The sequence below is a fragment of the Hemibagrus wyckioides genome, linkage group LG10, assembly GCF_019097595.1.
Source record: "Hemibagrus wyckioides isolate EC202008001 linkage group LG10, SWU_Hwy_1.0, whole genome shotgun sequence".
NCBI classification, from domain to species: domain Eukaryota; kingdom Metazoa; phylum Chordata; class Actinopteri; order Siluriformes; family Bagridae; genus Hemibagrus; species Hemibagrus wyckioides.
In genome coordinates, this window is record NC_080719.1 from 13455001 (window position 1) to 13480464 (window position 25464).

The 25464-nt window shown below is 37.9% G+C and overlaps 3 protein-coding genes across 3 annotated transcripts in view; 2 read left to right on the forward strand and 1 right to left on the reverse strand.

Annotated features, from left to right (window-relative positions):
* Window positions 1–1077, forward strand: part of rpl36 (ribosomal protein L36) — a 2226-nt gene extending 1149 nt beyond the window's left edge. The window contains exons 3-4 of the mRNA XM_058400500.1: window positions 277–411; window positions 951–1077. Coding sequence (XP_058256483.1) covers window positions 277–411; window positions 951–1040 — 225 coding nt within the window. The 3' untranslated portion in view covers window positions 1041–1077. The remainder of the gene's footprint in view (window positions 1–276; window positions 412–950) is intronic.
* Window positions 1078–2750: 1673 nt separating this feature from the next.
* On the reverse strand, window positions 2751–14406 carry lonp1 (lon peptidase 1, mitochondrial). Its single transcript, XM_058401317.1, has 18 exons — window positions 13789–14406; window positions 12962–13050; window positions 12755–12874; window positions 11483–11747; window positions 11343–11404; window positions 10760–10889; window positions 10589–10672; window positions 9488–9708; window positions 8090–8228; window positions 7816–7994; window positions 7655–7742; window positions 7447–7569; window positions 7240–7356; window positions 6558–6698; window positions 5624–5789; window positions 5017–5237; window positions 4508–4672; window positions 2751–3352 (listed from the first exon to the last, which is right to left on the reverse strand). The coding sequence occupies exons 1-18, from the start codon at window positions 14404–14406 to the stop codon at window positions 3203–3205; spliced, it is 3078 nt and encodes a 1025-aa protein (XP_058257300.1). The 3' UTR covers window positions 2751–3202.
* A 496-nt stretch (window positions 14407–14902) lies between these two features.
* Window positions 14903–24510, forward strand: ftsj3 (FtsJ RNA 2'-O-methyltransferase 3). Its single transcript, XM_058400310.1, has 21 exons — window positions 14903–15061; window positions 15645–15750; window positions 16274–16320; window positions 16407–16486; window positions 16575–16674; window positions 17342–17536; window positions 17633–17748; window positions 17848–17952; window positions 18260–18360; window positions 18472–18558; window positions 18631–18795; window positions 19505–19640; window positions 19782–19972; window positions 20096–20216; window positions 21189–21279; window positions 21541–21706; window positions 21795–21883; window positions 22183–22285; window positions 22383–22566; window positions 22664–22758; window positions 23323–24510. The coding sequence occupies exons 1-21, from the start codon at window positions 14995–14997 to the stop codon at window positions 23573–23575; spliced, it is 2598 nt and encodes an 865-aa protein (XP_058256293.1). The 5' UTR covers window positions 14903–14994; the 3' UTR covers window positions 23576–24510.
* Window positions 24511–25464: the final 954 nt, after the last annotated feature.

The window sequence follows — 25464 nt, forward strand, 5'->3', positions numbered from 1 at the left end:
GTGTAGTGTCGGTCATTAAAAAATGGATTTTTTATTTAGTTACACAAGTGCTACACATTACCTGTGACTTAGCTAGAGATGACACTGGTCTGAGATCGTCAAATGGTGGATTGGATATCAGTGGAAACATCAGATATCTGAAAGTGTTATTGTACCGTCTCTAGTTGCAATAAGATGAATGTTTTTGGTGCTAGAGAAGTACGTTTATAATTTAGTGTTATATTTCCATAGTAGTATGAAACTCAGATTTTCTAATGGGTTCTTTTCTGTATCTAGCGTTTGACCAAGCACAGCAAGTTTGTGCGCGATATGATCCGCGAGGTGTGCGGCTTCGCCCCCTACGAAAGGCGTGCTATGGAGTTGCTGAAGGTGTCCAAAGACAAGCGTGCCCTCAAGTTCATTAAGAAAAGGGTGAGTCTCGATTTATACCTCACTTTAAATCGAGTCATCTCCAATAAATAATCTGCCTCTGTGTGCTGCTACTTGTTTTCCTGTTCAGTCAGTCTGGAACATCAGATGCACATCTGGCCAAAACTAAAGTCTAATAAATATCAGACAATACATTGTAAGAAATTCAAATAAAATCACATTAGTCCAAGGATAATTAAATAGTACAAAATAAATTATATTAATAATAAAACTATGAATGAGTGTATGACCTAGCTTACATTAGACAAGTACACAGTGCATATCTAAATGTATTTATTAGGAATGCCACCCAATTTTGTAAAATGTTATGTTTTCTGCCCAGATGAGAAAAGGATGGAAGATCTTGACAGAAAAAAAGCTTATTGTAAATGTTATGGTTCAGCATGTCTCTAATACATTTGTTAAATGCAACAGTTACGTTTACAGAATCTGGCAGCATAAACAATATAGCACAAGTTCGTTGATCCGTAAGTATTCTGTAGTTCTGTTACTGTCAGTACTGATGTATTTTCATTCTCCAGGTGGGAACTCACATCCGTGCCAAGAGAAAGAGGGAAGAGCTCAGCAACATTCTGGCTGCAATGAGAAAGGCTGCTGCCAAGAAGGAGTAACATTATTGGACAAATAAATTTGTATTTACAAATCTAAGGTTTTGCCTGTGTGTTTCTTACAGTTTTGGTCATTGCAGGTTAATATTTTTTCTGATCATTGATGGTTGGATGCTAACAGCTGTGAGCTTATTTATTAATGGTTTCTTTTCTTAGTTGTTATTATGGTTATTTATTACAGTCCTGGCTTGCATGAATGGGCATTAGGCAAAAAATGTAAATGTAAAATGTGCAGCCTGGTTTAAAAGACGCTGAACCAAATTAGTTTGATTACACAGAAATCAGTTATACCAGGCTTGAAGAGGAATGAGGAAATAGACATATTTCATAAGCATAAGTGTTAGGATTATGACACATACCAAAATAAGTTTCTTACTTGAAGCGCCAGTATAATGGCATGTTTTAAGAGTTGGTATGTCCTTAAAGATGACAACTTAATTTCCAGGTCACAGACAATTTGAAGTATAATCAAGGAATTGGAGATTCATTAATCATTGGTTCATCACTGAGAGCAACTGTGCACTGGATATTCTCCACTTCTATGAATACAAATTTAGGAATTAAAATGACTTCTTCATTGTGGAATGAACATTGTATAGGTGGTTACTAGGGTAACTAGGGTAAGATACTAACAAGATACTAGGAAATATGATGCCTATTAAAACTAAATAAACAGAAGCTTTACCTCTGACAAAATGGAAATAAGCTCACTGGGCACTTCATTAGGAACACTACTGATAATGGGTAAAACCTACATTTGTTCTGGAAACAGCCTTAATTCTTTGTGGCATGGATTCCACAAGATGTAGGAAACATACTTTTGAAATTCATGGATGCATCGAGGAATGCCTGCAGACTTTTCAGGTGCATTTTCATGCTGCAAATCTCCTGTTTCTACCACGTCTTAAAGGTGATCTACTGAATTCAGATCCAATTCATGACTAATTGTCATGAAACCTGTTTGAGATTATTTGTTTTCTAATTGAGACGGTAGCCAGTTCCATACTTTTGCATTAAATGAATATTATTTTAATGTCATAAATCCTTACATTATTTAGTTTAGCTCTAAAACTGGTACAGGTGGGCTAGTTTTTATAAAAGTCTCCAGCAATGATACTGTCTTTGGAAACTCATAGAAATCCAACTCCTTTGCTCTGATTTAAGTTGCAAAACGAATATGACACTACCTTAGGCCAAGACTCAGCAGCAAACTGTTGCATTAATCTTTTATGATGCTTTTCCAAGCTTATACTGCAGTTTGTTTTGGGAATTGATCCATTCAGTCTCCTCAGGAGGTCAAATATTGCTCAGTTTGGTTAAGGTCTGCTGATTGACATAGCCCCTGATGAAGTCCTTTATTTTGTTGGCAGTGTGTTTTGGGTCATTGTCTTACTCCATGATTAAGTTTCTCCCAATAAAATTGGATGCTTTTCTTCATATATTACCAGACAGAACGTTTCTGTAGACTTCTGAATTCATTCCGCTGCTACCATCATGAATTACATTATCAATAAAGATTAGTGAGAAGGGCTTGCAAGCCAAGGACATGACACTACCTCCAACATGCTTGACTGATTAGCTTATATGTTTTGGATCATGAGCAGATCCTTTCTTGTAATCTTGTTTTCAGAACTTTTTTGGCTCTTCTTTGAGATAATAAACTTTCAGATAATGTCAGAAAGATGTTGATTTCTTTTTATTTATACTTGGAAAATATTAATTTCTATTATCAGCTAATTAGCAGGATAGGGGGTTCTCCAGTACCAAGGTATGGAACATGTGTATTAAATAATCGAAGCGGTGGACAAATATTATTTATTAAAAAAAAATGCTTTAACCAAAAAATGGGGGGAAAAAATTAAACACATGCAGGTTGTGAAATTTTTTTCATCTTCTATCGCAATATATCCTGTGACAAAACAAGGTGGTTTAACAGCTGCGTAGCAGCAATAACACAGTCCCAGTGTCTTGTGGTACATATTAGGGATATGTCAGGGTTCAGCTGCCAGCTCTTTGGCACCGAAGCTGCGAATGTGATCCCTACATCATTCACAATGCTGGTAGAACGAAACTTAATGGGCATCGGTTTGCCGCTGCGCTCAGCAGATGGTGAACAAATACCAGGAACTTAATTCTAACAGATTAAATGACAGTTCAGATGTTCTTCATTGGCCCGTGAACACAATCTTGTAGATTTCTTGGTAGTGTTCAACAAAGTGCACCTCCAGGCCCTCTCTGATGTACTCGGCTAGGTCGGAGAAATCTTTCTTGTTTTCAGCAGGGAGGATGAGGCAATTTACTCCAGCTCTTTTGGCCTGTTGGAAAATATAATAAGGGATTAAAGGAAGTACTGTGTTGTCTGGACTAACAAGTTCTGCAACTTACACAACAAAGACATATTATAATACAGTATACTCAAACAGTAAATGTTTTCATTTGTGTCACCATATAAATGAAAATACTATATCAAGGCTAAGAAAAATGCGACCCCCAAAACAACTTAATGCATGACTATATCATTCAAAATAATGCCACGTTTTCTTATTCTTGATTCTGAGTTTTTAGAAAGCCTTAATTAATTTTCTATAATAAAAGCTCATTCATAGGGACTGATTTGGCAAATACTCCACAAAAATGAGATACAGAGATATTCAACACTTATGGAAGAATTTTTCATGTTTTGTGAGTTTCATGGAACATGACAAGACAACATGGTTAAAAAAATAAAAAAGAAACAAATAAAGAAATGCAAATGTGACACTCTCTACGGTGCCCTTACAGTGTAATGAAGTGCCCTAATGTCTGGCCTACAAATGCAGAAAAAAAGTTAATGAGATGCCTTCTGTGCCAATATGTGCATGAAAATATCATGAAATTGCCCTCTGGCAGTTGCGGTGCAGAATACATGATGCAGTGCCTCGCAAGGCTTCCCAACATGTTACAAATAAAGATGAAATGCCCTATAGGTACTCCTATCTGTGAGAAAGGTGCCCTCTATAGAAAAAACAATACTTAATGCCCTCCAGATGCTCCTTTTTATTTTTTTGTATATCCATGTCTATCCCTGAATAAAACACTTGGGGGATGTGATGTTATTGAAAAGTAATCAACTTCAGCGTGCTAGCAGGAGCTTCACTTTGGTTTCATCATGCCATCCTGTTCTTTACTGTATTACCCTAACAGCACACCCTGAAGTGTTTTATCCCTTACATATATACTTCATACTATACCACAGCTATTATAATAATCTTTTCAGTAACTGCAGAGAAATGAATAGAAAAAGACACAAGAGTGAGTGAGGACTTTTAAACTAATCAAGATTTAAAACACATATTTAAATATATTAATCTGAGAAAATATATGAAGATAAAACACTAAACAGAGATTTGGTAGTCAGGTTATGTAAAAGAAATAAAAAAAAAAAACCTATTCCGTTACATTGCAGCTGCTTTTGTGTCAAGGGTACTCACAGCAATCGTTTTTTCCTTGATTCCTCCGACAGGCAAAATCTTTCCAGTCAGGGACACTTCTCCGGTCATGGCTACATTCTGCCGCACTGGCGTGTTGGTGGCCAAGGACAGCAGAGCTGTGATTATAGTGCAGCCTGCACTGGGTCCATCTTTAGGAGTGGCACCCTGAACACAACCAGAGGAATCAGAGGTGAAATACAATATACACTGAGACGATATTTACTGTAGCTACAATGATCAACTTTCATTCATAATAATACATCTGGCATCTTTGTCATTTTTATTTGTTTAATAATGTGCTGAATAGAAACCCTGGTCCTAACCCTGGTCCTGGAGAACCTTCTGAATGAGCATATTAATATAAAACTGTGATTTGCTTTTCTATGTTCTGATCAATCAGAATCAAAAAATTCAACAGCACTGTGGTTATAAGAAAATATTAACGCATGGATTGGACAAATCTGAAAACAGAAGTAAGGAAAAATCTTATTTTAATGTTAATGTCTCACTTCTGGCACATGCAGGTGGAGGTGGGAGCCCACAAGGAAGTCGTTCTCTGGCTGTTCCCTCATGAGGAAGGAGCGAGCATAGGTGTAGGCGATTTTAGCGCTCTCCTTCATCACATCTCCCAGTTGTCCTGTCACCTCCAGAGAGCCTTCTGTAGGTCCATCCTTTTCCTTCAAGGTCCTCGGACGCCTCAAACACGTCTCAATGAACAGTGTGGAGCCACCTAGAGAGGTTGGGGGGCAAAAACAAGGCCACATTTACAGAAGTAATAATACCTGTTACAAATCATGCAACAAAATTGTGAGAAATGCATTGTAATGCTAATGCAAAAACAATATCACACAAAATGTGAAGAAGCTAAAAACTAATGGAAAAGGTTTTCTTTAATAAAATGAATAAAGAATTTCAAATTTGTTGAGGTTTTCGGAAGAAGGACAGAAATTTTCTGGCAACCAGTTTTAATGTTTTAAACATTATCTAAGTTCTGCAATATTTAAACGAGCAAATCATCAGCTTTGCTATCTGAAAATATTCAGCAAGCGTCATCTAAAACTGAAAATTTCAATCATGTTTGTTGGTTAATATTGCAGCTGTATTACATATTCTCACCCATGGCTGTCCATGCCAGGCCCATGACCACCCCCGGGGGTGTGACATCATACATTCGGTCTACGGTGAACAGCGGTTTGCCGACGTAATCCTGCAGATTGTCAGCCGTCACGCTGACTGCAGTCTCCTCGCCATTAACAATACGGAATGCAGCTTTCCGGAAAACCTGTATCAATAAGATTGTATTGTTAAAATAAGGTAAAGTGTGATATTTAACTTACTAACCAAAAAATTTATTAAGATATATGTTACCACTTTACATTAATGTTCCCTTTACTAACAATATTTACGGCACTTTTTGTTGACGATTGCACTCATGATTTCTCAAATCTGATTGGTCAGAAGATGTTGCTTAATTTTCTATAACAGGAGCTCAGATTTATATTCATTTCCTTGTTCTAATATAATCATGTTTGTATTATAATTACTTGTTAAAGGCTTTGCATGGGGAAAAGCTTAAACGTTCTGGAAGAAACATTTATTTAACATTTATCAAAGGAGCCTACAGTGTCAGGGTTTGGTAACGGTGTCCTCTGTAAAATTATAAGATGTTTTTTTAATCAACTTAAAGGCAGAAAAATGTGAGGCTGTTAAGGGAAGTTGACAGCTGTTATAATGTAAGTAAGAACAACTTGTTTTTCCTGAAAGTTCCACAACATGACATATAACAATAAACAGGATGAGCTTTTATAGGAAAATAATCAAGTTGGTACTACATCACCACACCACCCCACTGCTGAGGATTTTCCCATAAGAGAACCCAGTTGTGTATGTAGTTAACACAAGTGCTTACTGGCAATTGTTTAATAACATACACCTCCTACTCCTAAAGAACATGCCCCCTTCACTAGGATGGACCTTTGATCCACTGAAACCGATGCATCCTTATTGACCAAACATAATTTATAGACCCAAAATATTTCTCTTATCTTACCTTCTCCACCTGCTTCTGCAGGTTCCTGACACCGCTCTCTCTGCAGTACTGCCTGATAAGAACATTCAGAGCCTCTGAAGTGATGCTGGTCTTCTGCTCATCCAAACCACAGAGAGTCCGCAACTGGGGCACCAGATACCTCTGCAGGACCAGAGCAGGACATAAGTAACTAACATGTGGCAAAATAATCACAGTAAAAATTGTACTGCAATTGTTACTGTTATAAGTTTGACTTTATAGCATAACAAAAAAAAATATTAATATAAAAAATATTTGCCTGAGAGTTACAGACAGATGAACAAACCAAAAACATAATGCTTTCACCACTCAATGACAGAGGCATAAAAAGTAATTATAGCATTACAGCGTACAATCAAGACATAAGTGGTGATCTGCGGAGTTCAAGCACAATATTACTTGTGATATTGAAAAGATATACTTATTTAAAAATGCCAACATATTAAATGCTTACTGCCAATGAAAATCATTATGATGTTCTAAAGGCATGCAAACATTTGTACTCAAATTTATCCATCAGTTTCTTTCTTTACGACTTAACTTGGCAGTTTAGGGACGTGCATATTACTCTGTATTTTCCAAAATATAAGACAAAGTATTCATTTAAAACTGTTATTATAGTAAACATTAAGAGTGATGTATATCATATGTTGCTGTATGTTACCTCTGCAATGGCTAGTTTCTCCTGAGCCACATAGCCAGACACATTAATCATTTCCATTCGGTCTCTCAGAGGTTCAGGAATTGTGTCAATCACATTGGCAGTACAAATAAAAAGAACCTGTTCAGACACCAAAGAATGACAAAGTGTTATTATGACAAAGATCACATATTAACAGAGTAAATGAATGAACAGAGCCACATATTTGACCTTAGACAGATCCACAGGAACATCCAAGTAGTGATCCAAGAAGTTTGCGTTCTGCTCAGGGTCTAAAAGCTCCAGCAGGGCAGAAGATGGATCCCCCTGGTAGCCTCTACCTATTTTATCCACCTGATTAAATTGCACAAGAAGAAAAAGCTAGAGGCTTTCTCAACAAAAGTGTAATTCAGTATAAATTCAGCTGTTCGATGCAAACCTCATCAATGAGGACCAGCGGGTTTTCTGTTTTTGTCTTCTTCAGACACTGGATGATTTTTCCTGGCATTGCTCCAACATATGTCCTCCTACAACATACAAAACATGCATCAAAATAAAAACACAGAAATCCTGCTCATAGCTTAAATCCACATTGCCCACCTGTGGCCTTTGATTTCAGCTACATCGGTCATGCCGCCCACGCTGAAGCGGAAGTACTCTCGGTTTAGGGCTCTAGCGATGGAGCGAGCGATGCTGGTCTTTCCCACACCAGGTGGTCCATAGAAGCACAGGATCTTCCCCTGTGTGCTGCCTCTTAGCTGGCTAACTGCGATAAACTCCTGCATGATAACAAAAAAAGAAAGAAAAAACTGAATTAGCACACATTCCTCATGAACAAATCAGTCTTATAGTCCTAAACTGAGGTTCAGCTTACAAGAATGCGCTTCTTCACATCCTCCATGCCGTAATGATCTTCCTCCAGCACCTCGCTGGCTCGAGACAGCTCCAAGTTCTCCACACTGTTAGTGCCCCATGGCATTGAGGTCAACCAGTCCAAATAGTTTCTCGTAACACTAGGAAAAAAAGACATAAATAAGGAAGGAACATTATTTATGGCACCTAAAAATACATTGCATTACAGTAATAGTCTGATCTCACAGATTCTGAAATATAAAGCTCTGAAATGTTGGACTGGAACTGGAATAAGCTCTAGTGACATTTTTATGTACTTCACAGACATATGTGATAATAAATAACAATTTCAATTTTCAGCTTTTCTAATTATAAGGGGAGTATCAGATTATTTCAAAATGGAATCTGTGCACTCTTTATTGTCACACACTGACTTAAAACTATATGATATAAGCACAAGAATAAAACATTTAGAGGCATATTTTCTGTTACTGGGTCTTTTATCCTCTTATACCATAGCAACACATAGCAACATATATCAACTCATACCAACAAACATCATAAATTATATTTATTTATGGCTTAATGTTGCTGAAGATCCACCAAACAAGTTTTCTTTCCACGAAACTTCCTGTTACATAAAACCAAACATACTGATTGTTATTAAGCGCTGATAGTGAAGACTCCAAAATAATGAAATCTCCACCATGTCATCAAGTGTAGTTTCTGTGAACAAGCTGTTACTATAAAAATTATAACATACTAGTAGGTGTGCAATAATATAAACCTGGATTTTCTGAGTTTCTGTTACAGGAAATTAAATCAACGCTATCTGACTAATCATAACTCAACCGATTTTCCAACAGAATGAGAATTCATCCATCTATCCACTTTCTATACCCACTTTATTCCTAATTAGGGTCACGGGGGTCTGCTGGAGCCTATCCCAGCATTGGGCGAAAGGCAGGGGTACACCCTGGACAGGTCACCAGTCCATGACAGGGCCACATATAGACAGACAACCACGCACACTCACTCCTATGGGCAGTTCAGAATTACCAATCAACTTAACGTCCATGTTTTTGGGCTGTGGGAGTACCTGGAGTAAACCTACACAGGCACAGGGAGAACATGCAAACTCCCCACAGAAAGGCTCCTGCCTGTTCGAACCCACGATTCGAACCCAGGACCTTCTTGTTGTGAGGCAATAAGAATTTTTAAAAATGGAACATGGTTAAAAAATTTTTTTTTTAGATATATTACACCTTCATACACATCCATCATTACATCCCATATAATAATTCCTAATTTGTCAAGTAACATTAAACATGATCTTTCATTCTGCCAGCTCCATTGAATCCGTATTAGTGTTATTATTATCTGTATTATCGTATAATGCTCAGGTCTGAGCAGGACTCACTTGAACTCTGAGGAGTGATTATCCAGAAGACTGAGTTTGTTCAGCTCCTCATTAATGACTTCCATGATGTGTTGTGGTACAGTGCGTTCCTTCAACCTCTCTCTGAACTTCTCCTCGATGGCGTCCTTGTCTTCCTTCTCCAGGCCCAACTCTTTCTTGATGATCTTCAGCTGCTCCTGCAGGAGGTACTTCCTGTGTGTCTGTTTGATTTTCTCCTCCACCTACAGCAGGAACATGTGCCATTATATGAATCCAGATTAATCGACTTCAAATCATATAATTACTGCAAATTTATATACAGTTTATGCTTATTTAGTTCAAATGCTCACACAAATTAAAACGCATACTTTGAAATTCATAGTAATGATTTGAATCACAGCAAAACAAATCCATAAAATAAGAAGATTTAGTGTGTCACTGTGGTAGCTGATGCTCTGAAGTAGCTGAGCTTCATTACTGGAAGAGTTGGCATATACACATTTAGAAAGCACTTCATCTTTAGATTTTCATTTTGCTGTTTTTAGCTTTTTGTGATCTTTGCCTTAGTGTTTTTTTTTTTTAATGGGTGTCACTAAAATGTAAATTAGCTGCTCTTTGAATTTGCCTGGTAATTTATGCCTGATTTATTGGCATTAATGAATATCCACATGAGAGTTCTAAGAAAATTAGCATTGCCAAAACGCTTTAGTAAAGACTGTTTAAGGAAGTGATTTATTTTACTTTGTTTTTCCTTGAAGTCCTGCATTTGAATCAACAACAAGGCTTCTACTTAAGCAATACACATTTTCAAGCATTTTCTTTTCGAAAAAATCATTTAATTATTCATATCAATAAAACTATTAACTATATACCAAAAATTGCAGCTATGAAGATTAGTAATCTTAAACAGTAAAAAAAAAAATCTTGATCAAATCTTCTTCTGTAGAGCAAATGAGTTATTTGACTAATATTTTCATCCCTGCAGGACATTTTGCACAAAGAAAAATAGCAAAAGAGTTTATTATTTATCATTTTAATCCTAAATGTGACAGAAAAGGACTGTATTTGAATATGTTTTAATCAGAGTTTTTGGTCCACATGGTGTGACCAGATGTTTCTTACCTCCTTGCCAAGGCGCTGCTGCAGTTTACTCAACTCGTACTCCTTCTTCAGTAGAGACAGAGCCTTGTACAGCCGTTTTGGGATCTGCCAAACCAAGCAACCATGCAATTCACATTCAGAAAGCTAACGAAAAGAAGAAAAAAAAGAAGATTTTTTTGATTGGAGACTCACATTGGTTTCCTCCAGAATGTCCTGTAGCTCGTGAGACTCTGCACCAGTCAGAGCAGCGCCCATGTCACTCAGGTAAATGGGGTTGTCTACTACTCTCTGTCCTGCCTGCATCATCTGCAGAACTGACTCTCTGCACACAAAAAAAAAACACACTCTCAATACTCAATATTGAGTAATGACCTTAATGAAGAAGACATGAAATGAGTGATGTGGTGAACAACTGAATAAAAGTTTTTAAAGAATTTAAAAATTAAGAATTTCTTTAAATGCTGAATATGAACAAACATTCAGTGGGGACAAGCAAACTATTAAGCTCTTATCTAAGTGAGCAATAACACACTTCAGGTAGTGCAGTTTAAAAAAAAAAAAAAAAAAATCCCATGTCTCCACAGCAATTTGCCAAATTCCATTCATAAACAGCATGTTATTTATTTTTTATTATCAATTTATAGTTACATTTAATGTTGTGGAACATCTGTGAGGCAAGCTCCAGTTATCCTTTTTTTCCACACAAGTGCTATAGATAAAGTATATCAAGTATATCATTTTTTTTTCTATAAAAGAAGAAAATTAGGAAAATTACCTGTAAAGAGGGTTCAAAGCAATGATGTCACGGATGGTTTTAACAATCTCGGCTGTCAGAGCCTAAACACAAACCACTGATTAGCCATAAACACAATGCAGACTAGAGAACTTCAGCAGAGCAAGAACAAGAGTCAGTACCTTAACCTCCTCCGTGACCTGGAACTCCTCGTGTATGATATTTTCGACCTCCACCATCAGGACCTCATTGCTCTTGGGTAAAGGAACAGCCTCCACCATGAACTCTGCTTCCTTCACTCTCTCTGCCATCTCCTCAGCCAGAGACGCCGAGTCCTTCCGAACACGCTTGTTTTTTCTTCGCTGAACTTTTGACTGTTCGGCATCTAACTCTGTTGTGATGGACGCTTCCTCAGCCTCCACTTCCAGCTGCTTATTGATCCGAATCCTAAACGAGGGTTTATTTCATTTATTACAGTACAAGTTCACACATTGCTAATCCCCAAATATCTTTCCACTTCCACCCAATTTTATCTTTGTCATGTAGGTGTGTCCTGACTGCTGCTGATATCATTTTTGTCCATGTGCTGTCTAGCTTTCTGAGGTTATGATAATTAAGTAATGTATTTTGAACTTTTTGCCTCAGCAAATAATAATAATAATAATAATAATAATAATAATACATTTTTAAATCTGTTTATCACGTTTCATGCAGCACCAGCAATACATTTCCATAAGAATGAACTGTTGCTGTAGAAACAATAACAGACTGAATGCATTAATATATTAATGCATTAAGTGATGTTACTAGGGTTTTAAGAACGTGCATGAAAGCCCATTGAGGCCTGTATCATTTGTGGAGAATCAGTTATCATTACAACCACAGCCTTGTTTTTTGTTCAATCAAATAAACACTTAATTGTTGTGTCAAAAGTTTTGAACCCCACCTTATTTCCTGGTAGGTGACACAAACTTTTTTTTTTTTACATTTTGCTGAGCTGTACTATTAAAATATTAAAAGTTATTCTATAACACTGACAATAACACTATTGTCGTCTTTTTTATTTATTACCACAGTTTAATAAGTAAATGACATCAGAAAATAATGAACACATTAGTTCTTAGGCACCTATTTGTGCACATCAAACTGAAAGCCTACATAAAGATGATTAATTAGCATTCTTGAGATTATTATTGCTATTATTATTATTGCTATTAAACAGCGAGATGTCGCTGTTTTTGATGCACTAAGGCTTCAGAGCATTACCCAGCAAAATCATGGAAAAAGCCTCAAAGCTTCATAGGGCTTCATGCACACAGCCCTAACACAAAGCTGCACTACTTTCAGAGCTGCTGTTATAGAAAATTTTTCAATAGCGAGAATTTAGTAATGCTGTGCTGTGAACTAAACCACTGAAGTCATAATTAAATTTGGAGAAAAACCTTCAGCATTACCTTCTGTGTCCCATCACAATCATGCGCAGTTTATCACCGAGATCTTGCATCTCATGGATCTGAACGAAAGTCCCTGTGTTGTAAACAGCATCCAGATTTTCCACTACATCTGACTCGTCACTGATAAAACACAGAAAACAGACATGCTCAAAACATACACACAGGAAAACAGCGACTTTATCTAAATACAATTTATTCAATCCTTACTTATCATCCTTCTTGAGAAAGACTCCAGCGTAGGGCTGAGCAAGGCGCACTTTTCTCCTCAGCAGATCCATCAGTTGCTTATTCTTCACCTAGAGACAAGTGACATAACGTCTATCCTTAGCGTCATTGCAATGAGGTTAAATATACTTTTAAGATTTTATTTTATTTAAGATATTTACTGATGGTTGCTTTCTAATGGGCAAATAACGGGTAATGGGTGGGGTGGGGGGCACAATAATAAGCAAAAGCAAATAAAACAAACAAAAAAAACCCTGTAACATGCTTTTTGCATTATAAAGCATTTAAATGACGTTAGAGAAACGTTCACATCACTGTTCAAGGGTATATGAAGGGATTGGGGGAGGGGCTACAGGGATGATGAAATCTCCACTAACAGCCTATCATGACATGTTCAAGTGAAAATACATTCATTCTTTAAGTTGTATTGATGCATTCTAAAATTGATAGATGTTTAATGGCTAATTAACTCATAAACAAATATGACTTTCTAGTGGAGAAAAACTAACTGATTGTCACAAAGTACTGACCCTACAGTGACCTTCTATATATGCTACATAAACCACACTACAAATCTGAAGCATATCAACGATCACACGTTTTTCTGTCAAATAACTACACAGTGTTACTTATTATAACACACAGATTATATGGAAATACAAGTCATCGTGACGGAGCTGTTGTAGAAAGGATAACTTTAATGGAAACAGCGCATCGATATACACCCTGCAGGTCGGAACTACTGTCAACAAATTCTGACCAATCAGATTTAAGAATTCATATAGTGACTTATAAAACATCGTTACTACCTCGATGATCTTGATGAACCGTGGGAAAACCGGGTTTCTGGTCACAGCGATGAGAGGCACATTGGGAAAAACCTCCGGCACCATCATGGGAGTGAGAGCGGTAACGTGCAGGGGTGGAGACCCGGACTCAGATCCATCTCCACCAGGTTCATCATCATTAGGACTACTACTTTCGGCTCCATCCTCCCCAGGGAGGCCACTGCCTCTGTTACCAAACAGGTATCTCCTCTGGTCATGGTTTATAAGTAGATCAGATCTTACACTTCCCCCGCCAGGCGAAAGCACACTGGTGATTCTGGCCCATTTTCTTAAATCTGTAAACCGCGCAGGTCCTGTCACTGATGTAATACTGCCGAAGGTGCCACTGCATAATGGTGACTTTTTACAAGATATATAGAAATGTGATCGGTTCGCGATGAATCCGCTCGGCCTGAGTGACTGTCCTGCATAAAATCCATTAACCTCAGCACCAAACCCTTTAGTGTACTTGTTACAGAAGACAGTCCCGTTCTTATAAGCCTGCCTGTATCTGCTCCACATCTTCATGTAGGCAGCCATGTCGATCTCGAGTGTTCTATGGGCAGCTTCCCCACTTCCGGCCACCCGTGATGACGACATTTTGTTTACCCCTTACAAATGTCAGCAGCATTTTTCACACTTTTTAATGTATTTTTTAAATTGTTGTGAATGTATTTTTTAATTTAACATTATTATTGTTTTTAAATATTTGTTCAAACATTTCTGTATGTTTACGCTCATAAAAATGCCACCACCACCCCTTTTTTTGTAAAAACTTTTTATTTTTTGTAATAATGGTTAATTGTTAATGTGATATTGATCGCTTTTAACCTTTAAATAAAAAAATATAATAATAAAAAATACTACAGCACGTATACTCTGTTTATTACTTTTGTGTTGTTACACTGTATTAAAAAGAAATTCTAAAAAAAAAAAATACAGGATCCATACAATTAGTATAAATTATAACTTAAAAAGATTGATAAGATATGTTTTGCTAAACTTTTTTACTCAATTGACATAAAAATGTTTTTTTATCTTTAATTTCCCCGATAAAAAAACTGGACAGTAATGGATAGTATCTGGTGATGATGTCATATGTCTGCGCCGCAGCCGCGCACGTGTGGGGTTTCGGACTTGTTTAGAAGTGTTGCATTTATCTCTTAGCTAACACATAATCTATCCAAAATGGGGAAAAAGTTAAAAGTCGGAAAGACTCGTAAAGATAAATTTTATCATTTGGCAAAGGAAACGGGTGAGTTAATTGTGTTTTATTTCTGTGTTTGTTTTTGCTGCATGGAAGTTAGCTAGCTTAGAGCTTTAGCTAACCGAGCCCATATGATGAGTGGGTTCGTTTTAAAATGGCTTCCACTTTTCTCTATAAGTACAGTTTACAGAAGATAAAATAACCAGTCTTCTTGTCGTGTATGAACATATGTTTACTAAAAATTGCTCTTTTAAAAGGTTTAATCAGCTGCAAACTGCGTGGTGTGGAGCAGAGTGGAATGTTATAACATCCATACCATAAATCTATACCACTGCCCCACACGCTCAAGATCTCCTGCCCAATATCACTTAAAATCATGGCTCCTGTCCATGTTTCTTGCTTGTAGAGCAACAATTATACTCGTTTAACAATTAATAATTAAGATTATACTCGTAAGCTTAATGATGCTAAAATTTGAAATGTTAACCTTACAATTAGTAGCCCCTAGTCTTAACCACAAAGTTACAACACCCGCTCATTTCTACATCACAAGAAAGGAATTTCCAATTATTTGGAAATAGACATAACGGAAGTGGTTACATATGGAATAATGCTCATTTTTTCTCTCCAGGCTACAGATCCCGTTCGTCCTTTAAGCTAATCCAGCTGAATCGTAAGTTCCATTTTCTGCAGAAGGCTCGAGCTCTTCTGGACCTGTGTGCTGCTCCAGGAGGATGGTAAGCTGCTGCATCTGTCATGACACGTGTGCAGTTTAACACTACATTCATACTAGCTAGCAAAAGTCAAGATGCTTGTGTCTTGTATCTTGTAAGCATGGTCTGTCCAGCATTTAAAAAAAAAAATTCTGATGAGAAGCCGATAATATTTATATAGAGATTCTAGAGCTAACTATTGTTTGATTTACATTTTACTTGCTTTGCTTTGTATAGCTTTTTGGAAGAATAATCAGCAAAGAAATCTAACTGTAAGAGTTACGTGCTCTCATCAGAGACGCCAGTGGTCACTAAACATTATTTTTCTTCATAATTCCTCTGTATACATTTATTTATGACAGACTTTGATAAAATTACAGATAATGCTGGTAGGAACTTTGTTATGATTTTGAAACTGAAGAAACATCAGACTAGACTCACTATTCATTTCTTTATTGATCCGTTTCTGATTTGCATAAGTACAGTTTAAATTCTGAAAGTAAGGTAATCACTTCCCACATTTTCGTGACCTTTTCCCTCCATACAGGTTACAAGTAGCATCCAAATTTATGCCAGTGTCCAGTCTAATCATCGGTGAGTCCTGGAGTCATTATAATGATTAGTTTACTGTCTTTAGATGTTTTTTTTATACTCACTCTTCCCGCTCTCCTCATGATCAGGCGTGGACCTGGTGCCCATCAGACCCATCCCCAACGTAGTCACCCTGCAGGAGGACATCACCACAGAGAAGTGCAGACAGGTATCTGTGGTATACCATACACACACACACACACACACACAGGCTTTTACTGCAGCATGTTGGTGATAGAAATGTCTCTGTCTTTCAGGCTCTTCGGAAAGAGCTGCAGACGTGGAAAGTGGATGTTGTGCTGAATGATGGTGCCCCAAATGTCGGCGCTAACTGGCAGCATGACGCCTTTTCACAGGGTGTGTACAAAAAAAACTGTAGAAATCAGTGAGGGACAGTGAAGCTCAGGATTCAGTGGTGTTACTTTAACTTAATTATCAATCAACTTTAATTTTCTATAGAAAAAAAGTGATAAACGGCTTGTAAATGTAAATGGCTTACACCTAAACGACTGTTAAACTTTACATCACATGCTTCATATTAGGATTAGGAAAAAAAGATTAGGAAATTGTTCTTCTTCTCCTCCCTCCATTTATTTCTCACAGTCAATCCCCCAATTCTGTTTCTTTCCCTCTCATTTATTTTTCTCTTATTTAATCTTTCTCTCATTATCTCCCCTTCCTCCAGCTATCTTTCTTTCTTTCTTTCTTTCTTTCTTTCTTTCTTTCTTTCTTTCTTTCTTTCTTTCTTTCTTTCTTTCTTTCTTTCTTTCTTTCCTTCCTTCCTTCCTTCCTTCCTTCCTTCCTTCCTTAATTCCTTTGCATAATAAACTAAAATTTAATATCTGTTTGTAAACATGGCTTTTTACTCTGAACAACAGGACCTTGCACATTTCATAATTCTGGTTTGTTTGTGTTTCATTAAGTTATTGTGTCAGTTTGAATAATTGTTAGCTGAACATTAATGGCATTGCAGTAAAACAGATGGAATGTGTTGTAATGATGGGTTTGTGTTTCTCGTCCTCAGCACACTTGACCCTGATGGCTCTGAAGCTCGCCTGTGAGTTTCTCAACAAAGGAGGAACTTTCATCACCAAAGTTTTTCGCTCCAAAGACTACCAGCCACTCATGTGGATCTTCCAGCAGTTCTTTAAGAAAGTGCAGGCCACCAAACCTCAAGCATCCCGTAATGAGTCCGCTGAAATCTTTGTTGTCTGCCAAGGTAACAAATCTGTGCCTGTTAGCTCATTAACGGCATCTGATTTTCAAGTAACGTCTTTGCTGATTTGTTGTTTGTATCTCTTGTCTTGCTTATCAGGTTTTCTAGCTCCTGACAAAATCGATAACAAATTTTTCGACCCAAAGCATGCCTTCAAAGAGGTGGAGGTCCAAGTAAAGACAGTAAGGGAGTTAACCACGTCAAAGAAGCCTAAAGTGAGTGCTTATAACTGAACGTATGCTAGAGTCCATGGCTTTGTTTTTTTGTTTTGTTTTGTTTTTTTATTTATTTATGTGTGCGCGTGTGTTTAATAGGCAGAGGGCTACACTGATGGAGACCTGATCCAGTATCATGTGTTCTCAGTTACTGCGTTTTTACGAGCTGAGAATCCAGTGGACTTCCTGAGCAAAGCCAGTGAGGTATAAGAATTTCTTAATATTTTTTTTTTCCTATATGTCCTGTTAATATAAACCAGGGATTTGTATTGTCCATAATGTTTATACTGTGCTTAAAACACCAGGTCAGCCTCTGTCATGCTGTAGTCAAGTTTAGTGTTTGCCCCATTAGTGTTGCTGTAGTCTCTCAATCCAGAACTGTAGTGTTCAGTAGAGTTTCATCAATAAATATGGCTAAGAACCTGCTGGACACTGGCAGGTGGAGAGACCTAAATTTAGTGCAACCTTTTATTCTGAAGTTTAATGAGGTTTAATTCCTGTTGTCTTTCAGATCAGTTTTGATGATCCAGTGCTGGAGTCTCACTCAGCCACATCTTCTGAAATTAAAGAATGCTGTAAAGACATCAAGGTTCTTGGAAGAAAAGAGCTGCGGTAGGTTTTCACTTCACTTCCATTCATGTGGTTGATTTTGATTTTGACCCATTTACTGTGTCACATGTGTCTGATGTAATGATAGCTAAAGACTTTGTTTCTGTGTTTCAGTCTCTTGCTGGCGTGGAGATCAAAGCTGAGGAAGTATTTAGCTAGAAAGCTGAAAGAAGAAGCAAAGCACTTGGACCAAGAGATCAGGTACTAGATGTTGCGACAGTGATATGTTCTGCCTTTCTCCCAGGCAGTCACTAATCCGTCTCTTTGGTTCAGTCTGAGCTCCAGTGATGATGATAGTGATGCAGAGAAGCCTAGGAAGAAGAAGAAGGAGGAGGTGGTGGATAAGGATGAGGATGAAGATGAAGATGCGGAAGAGGATGAGGAGATGGAGAAGAAGCTGGCTGAGCTGAAGGAAGAGGAGTTTGCAGAGCTTAAACGGTACATTATGAACAGTTTGAGATTTGTGTGCTGATATTACACTATATAGTCAAGTGCAAAGAAATGTATGTCCTAGCAATAGCATATTTTATTGTTGGGTGAAATATAAATGGGAGCACAAGAGAAAATCTTTTTATTTTTTAGTGGCTTGTTGGCATGCACTAAACAGGACATTTAGGCTAAATATTATTTTGAAATTAAATTGACTCTATAAATATTTTGGAATAACTTTTCCCTTTATAACTGCCTCCAACTTCCTGCCTTTTTTTATATTTCTGTTTTTTTAATCCTTTTAGTTACTCTGTCCTGCTGTGTCCTGTCTGTTTTATAGTTGTAGGTTACACCTATGTTTGTATTTGTAAATTTTTCGTGTTCTGTAGATTTGTAAATGAAATTAATTCTAAAATGGTGGAACAGTTCCCCTTCATTAAAGAGGAAAAAAAAAGTGTGAAAACATTTCTACTTAGTTGTGTGGTGCAGTACTGATGTAGTAGGTTTTAATAGAAACCCGAGACTCATTGTTGCCTGATTGTTATTGCAACACATTAGACGGTTATGTTTCAGTTAAAATGCTACAAATGAGAAAACATACCCGACATCAACAAGGTTCTAAATCTGGGTAGCCATTTTACGTCTTCCAAACATAATATAAAGGCCACACGCTAAATTTGGAATTTTTTTGTGTGTGTAATTTCTTTGGTCCTTACAGGAAAAAGAAGAAGCTCCTGAAAGAGCGACGGAAGCAGAGAGAGCGAGTGGAGCTAAAGATGGACCTGCCTGGAGTTTCCATAGCCGAAGAAGGAGACTCAAGCATGTTCTCCCTGAAAACCATCAGTAAAGCCAAGGTACCACCAATCACACCTGATCACAGAACACTAGGAAGATGCTTAGAGAAAAACAATGTATTTGATCAGACAAAACCGGTTGGGTTATCAAATTGAAGATCTCTCTGTTTCTCTCTGTTACTCTCTCTGCTCTCCCTCCAGGACCTGAATGAGCTCACACTGGGTGATATGTCAGGAGCAGATGCCTTGGTGGATAATGAAGGAGAGGAGGATGTGCATATTTCTGAATCAGAGAGTGACCTCGTGTCTCTGGCATCAGACCTGGATGAGGATGACCTGGCTGAGATTGAAGAGAAAGAGGAGCAGATGAAGAAGAAGCTTCCCAAGAAAAAGTGTGTAGTAAAGTGTACTTTTATTTTATAAAGAACCTTTTGATATACATTTTTGTAAGACCAGATAACAGTAACTGTTTCAGCATGTGTGGGTTTTTTTTCACGTGGTTCTGTTTCCTCCAGGGTTTCCTTCACTTCGATGGAGGAGGATGAGGATGAAGAGGATCAGGGGAACAAACTGCTGGTAGATTTGGAGGGAAAGAATGAAAAACAAGACAGACAGACCAGCATGTGGTTTAGCAAGGTGGGTGTAGATGTCAAACTGAAGTCCCCCTCATTTAGAACAGGTGCTGATGTACTTGGAGGCTGAATCAGAAGTCCATATGACCCCAGATGTGTATGAAACCTGAAAGTCTGGTACTTTTAGTTTGGCTCTATTTGGATCATGAAATGGAAGACGAACGGTCATCCTCTTTGACGTATTGTCACTACATTAATGTTAAAGAATTGTCAGATAATGCTTTGTAATTCCCAGGTCTCTATCACATTCCAGGATGGCATGATACAAATCTCAGTATGTGATGAAAAAATTTACACCAGACTTCCTTTACCGCTAACACGCTAATTAAGAGGTTCATAGCCTGCTGGTATAATGTTAATTACATGTTTCCTACTTGTGAAAATCTTGTAGGATAAAAATGGCCATGGCTTTCACAGTTTCCACAATGAGTGCTGTAATAATCAGGATTTATCTCACCAAGTCTGTGAAAGTTGTTTTGTTGTATCGAGTTATATAATTAATAGTACTATAAATCTATAGATCTGAGATTCTTGTGAGTTTTGATAGGAAAAAAATATTTCCAAGTTTGATGATGGAAAAGGAGGGTACAGTGGCTTAGTAGTTAGCATTTTGTCTGATACCTCTGGGGTTGGGGATTTGATTCCCACCTCTGCCATGTGAGAACAGAGTTTCCATGTTCACCCTGTGCCCTGGATTTCCTCTGGGTGTCATGGTTTCCTCCCTCAGTCCAAAGACGTGTTGTAGGCTGATTGGCATCTCAAAATAGTCTGCGTAAAAGGGATGTGAGTGTTTTATTGGGACTGACTGGCACACAGCCCACACCTTCTTCACTACCAGTCCTTTACAGATCTTGTTTTAAAACAGTAAAGCAGAGAACTGTATGAGTCTGAACTGAAAGAGATTTAAAGATAAAGTTCTGTGGTGGTGATGATGATGACAGCAACGACTATAATGACTGTGTGTGTGTGTTGTCAGGACATCTTCTCGGAGCTAGACCTCGATGAAGATAAAGACGCAATGAGGGAACTTGAACAGTCCCAGTTTCTGCACAGCAGACAGGCTGCAGGTAACTGATTTCCTACAGGGTGGGTTTATGTTCAGCCATCTCCAGAATTTTCTGCCCCCTTGGGGGTGGAGGGGTTATTAGTGGTTAATTAGCTTCATCATACTGAAAATGAGAAAAATCAAATTAAATTTAGGAAAAGAATTATGAAAATGTCTTCGAGAGAATCACCCATGTTTACTAAGCTGCCAAATAAATCTGGAGCTCATTGTAAGGGCATGTGTTTTGTACTGGAATGGGGTTTCATCACTCTCCTGTCCTCAGGAAAGGGCAAAAAGAGAAAGGCTGAAAAGAAGACAAAGCCTGATCAGGAAGAAGATGAAGAGGAGGAGAAGGAGGAGGCCACAGCCTCTCAGGAAGCAGAAGAAGCAGCAGGAGATGAGGAGGAGAGTGATGACGACTCAGACAGTGACAGCAGCGATGATGAAGAGTAATGACTTCTTCCTACTGGTCCATTGTATTCTGACCTAATAACTATTCTGTTTATCACAACAATTTTGTTTTTTGTTTGTGTACAGAGAAATAGCAAGGATGAAAAACAAGTCTGGGTCTGGTGAATTGGCCGGAGATGATGAGGACTTTCAAGTAGTCCCTGTAGAGAGCACGAGTATGTAGTGGGGCATCTGGGGGTCCAGGGGAGATGATGGTTCTGTGCAAAACGACATCTTTGGTGTCTGAAATTTCTGCTAATTTTGCAAAAAATTAAGGGATTCCATAGCCCCCAGTTGTGTAACTTGCTTCAGTATGAGTGTGTGATTATTTAGGCATGGTTTTTACACACTTCTAAACCAGTAGCTATACGATTCTGCTACTTGTTATACCTTACCCATTTCTTATTCTGTTACTTAACTATTTAAAGCAGTTGTTTGGGATGTAACGTTAAAAAATGGTTGTGTTTTGGATCAGGTAAGCGTGCTCGGATCCTGGACGCTGAAGGTCTGGCTCTCGGTGCTCAGATCGCCACATCCAAGAAGAGACGCAGGGACTTTATAGATGAATCCTTCCACAGGTCAGATGTCCTGCTGTCATGCCACATGTTAGCTTTGTTCTGTTTAATAGAATGTGTTATAGTGCAGTGGATAACTGTTTTGCGTTCTTTGTTTTAGGTTCTCCAGTTCGCAGGAAACTGGCGAGATTCCAGTGTGGTTCTTAGATGATGAGAGGAAGCACAGAAAGAAACCCATCCCTGTTACACGAGAGATGGTGGAGGAGTACAAGCAGAAGTGGAAGGAGATCAATGCACGTCCAATTAAGAGACTGGCAGAGGCCAAAGCTCGCAAGAAGAGAAGGGTAAGAGAGAGAGTGAGAGATGGATGGAGGGATGGAGGGAGAATCTGATGATGTATGTGAAGGTGAGACACATGACTGTTTTTGTGGAATGTTGTAGATGTTGAAGAAGATGGAGCAGGCCAAGAAGAAGGCTGAAGCGGTGGTCAACACAGTGGACATCTCAGAGAGAGAGAAGATGGCACAGCTCAGAAGGTCAGAGTTTATATCAGCTCATGCACTCGCTCTCCCACTCTGTATGTGTTTGTCAATCTGTCTGTGCATTTTTTTCTCTGTCTCTGGTTTCCTGCCTGCCTGTCTCTCTCCTTTGTCTCACTTTGTCACTTTCTCTCTGTCAGTCTGTTTCACTCTCTGTCTCTGTCAGTCTCTCTCTCCCTCTCCATCTCTGTTTCATTCTGTCTCTTTCTGTCTTTGTCTTCATTCCCTAGACTAAAAAAAAACATTTTCCTTAAGCTAAGCTCAGGTTTAGAGGAACTGATCTCAAGTAGGCACTTGTAGTAATAAACTAGGTAGGTTCAGTAAAGCTGCCACATGTTTATTCTGTGCAAGTTACTGGAGTCACTTGTTTGGTTTTTAAATGTACATAAGTCTCTGAATAAAAATAACAATTTCTGTTGCTCTGTAGCCATTAAATCTAAACATAGCACTGCTCCTTCCCAGTGAAAGTCCTCTTCCTTATCATTTATATATGACGCTTATTGGGTTTTATTTTTTTGTTTGTTTGTTTTTTTGAAACTTTATACGATTTTTCCCCCTTAGCATCTACAAGAAGGCTGGTGTGGGTAAAGAAAAGAGGGAAGTGACCTACGTTGTGGCCAAAAAAGGAGCTGGGCGTAAAGTCCGCCGTCCCCCTGGAGTGAAGGGGGTTTTCCGCGTGGTGGACTCACGGATGAAGAAAGATCTCCGTGGCAAACAGCCCAAGGATCAAGGAAACAAGGGGAAAGGGGGCAGGAAAGGAGGGAAGGGCAGAAAAGGGGGAAAGACGGGTAAGGGTCATTCAAACAGGAAGTGAGGGAGTGAAACACGAGCATGAACTTCTCATCACACTCAGTTCGGACTGCGGTGAAAGAGCTGAGCTGTGCTAACGCCAGGCTACATGGACTCCATGGACAGGATGATACCACACAAGCCTGGATTTGCGCTGTATGTGGTGATATCATCACAGAATATTTATTTTGTGCTGATTCATGTTTTCAGAAATGACTGCTTCCTCATACAGAACCTTTAATCTGGCTGAACTGCATATTTGAGTGTTTTCCTGCTTGAACACACCTGACTATTTTGTCCATTTTTATAAATGACTGTCTTACAGGAACAGAGGAAACAATTACAGTTTCGCCATAACATTAAAAAAAAAATTCCCACTTTCTTTTGAATGAACATCCAAATTTGGTTGATTTGTTGCTCAATTACAACTCAGAAATGAAGATTGCATAATATCTGCAGAGGTGCCAAGATTTACAGTTTAGCCGTAGTGTTTATGGTTTAGCTGATACAGAGGACACCAGAGTTCACTTCTATGCTTTTTCAGGGAAAACAGCCGTCACAGATCGTTATGAATGGAAACCATGAAAATGTCTGATTTTAAAGACTTTTGGTTAATAATAAATAACATTCTTGTGTTTTTCACCTGATGCCTTTAAGCCTCCTGATTGGAGGAGTTTTGATTAATGTAAAATATTTTGTCTGAAATGTTCTTTGGATTGTTGAGTCATTTGAACTGCACAGTCACAATGTCATGTTAATATTTTCAATGATTTAATTAAATACAGTTATCAAAACTGAACAGAAGGTGATTCATTTCCTATCATAGAAGCTCTGAGAGTAGTGTAACTAATGATTTTTTTTTAAATGTGCTTGTTTGAATATATTATTCTTTCTATAAAACACATTTATATGTCCTTTCTATCTCACATGCATTTGTATGGTTTATGGTCTATATAATCTGTATGTAATCATGAGAAGATTAAAAAAGTGTTATTTAAAACACAGATGTGTAGAAGTTTACCTATAGTGAGGTATTCAATAAGCAGACAATTATATTGTTATTACTTATTTGTTTATGGAAGGGGTGCCCAGTCTCAGTGGTTAGTAACAGTTATGTTTTCCACCATGGGTAATTCGTCAGGATAGCTGAGTTTATGCTTTGCCTCATGAGAGTGGCTAGAGACATCTACAAAAGCTACCCATTGGTTGTTTCTTTTTTATTTTGTAATGTCAAGATAAAAGTAGTTTTCTCGAGATCATATACATGTTTCTTTCTTATATATATGTTAAGATGCATGATTAAGCATACATACTTTACATAAGGGAGCATTTGAATTGAAATGAGCTGCCAAAGAGGATTCCATAGCCTACATAGAGAACACTCGGTGATCCTGAGAAAGTGAATGCCAGACAGTCTGAGGTACAGTGATGTCAGTCTGATGTTCAGACAGATGTACTTCATTTGTTCCCAATGTAGACATTAAGGGTAAAATATAACCAAACACCACACAATTATCGAAGGTTAGAATACTCTTTAAAGCTATAAGGGTGTACACTACATCAGATAGTTTCTGTTGGGTAACTCCATGATGTATGTGTATAACCAAGAATAAAGTTCTGGTGTCTGAAGACGAAACAACTTTATCTTGAGATTACAAGAAAAAAGCAAGTACAAAATAGCACACAACTTTTCTGGACTTATAATGCAAGTAATAACAGGAACTGGAAGTTCTCATGGAATATCCTAACATTAAATATAACTAGAAATGGCTACAAAGTCATTAATTACTAAGTTCTTATTGCTATTATTGCTGGGGATATTAGAGGAATAAAGCACTTGCGGTCTGAGGACAGTGATCAGCTTTGAGCTGTGAATGCATCACACCACTCTTCATTAGAATGGTGAATTGTGAA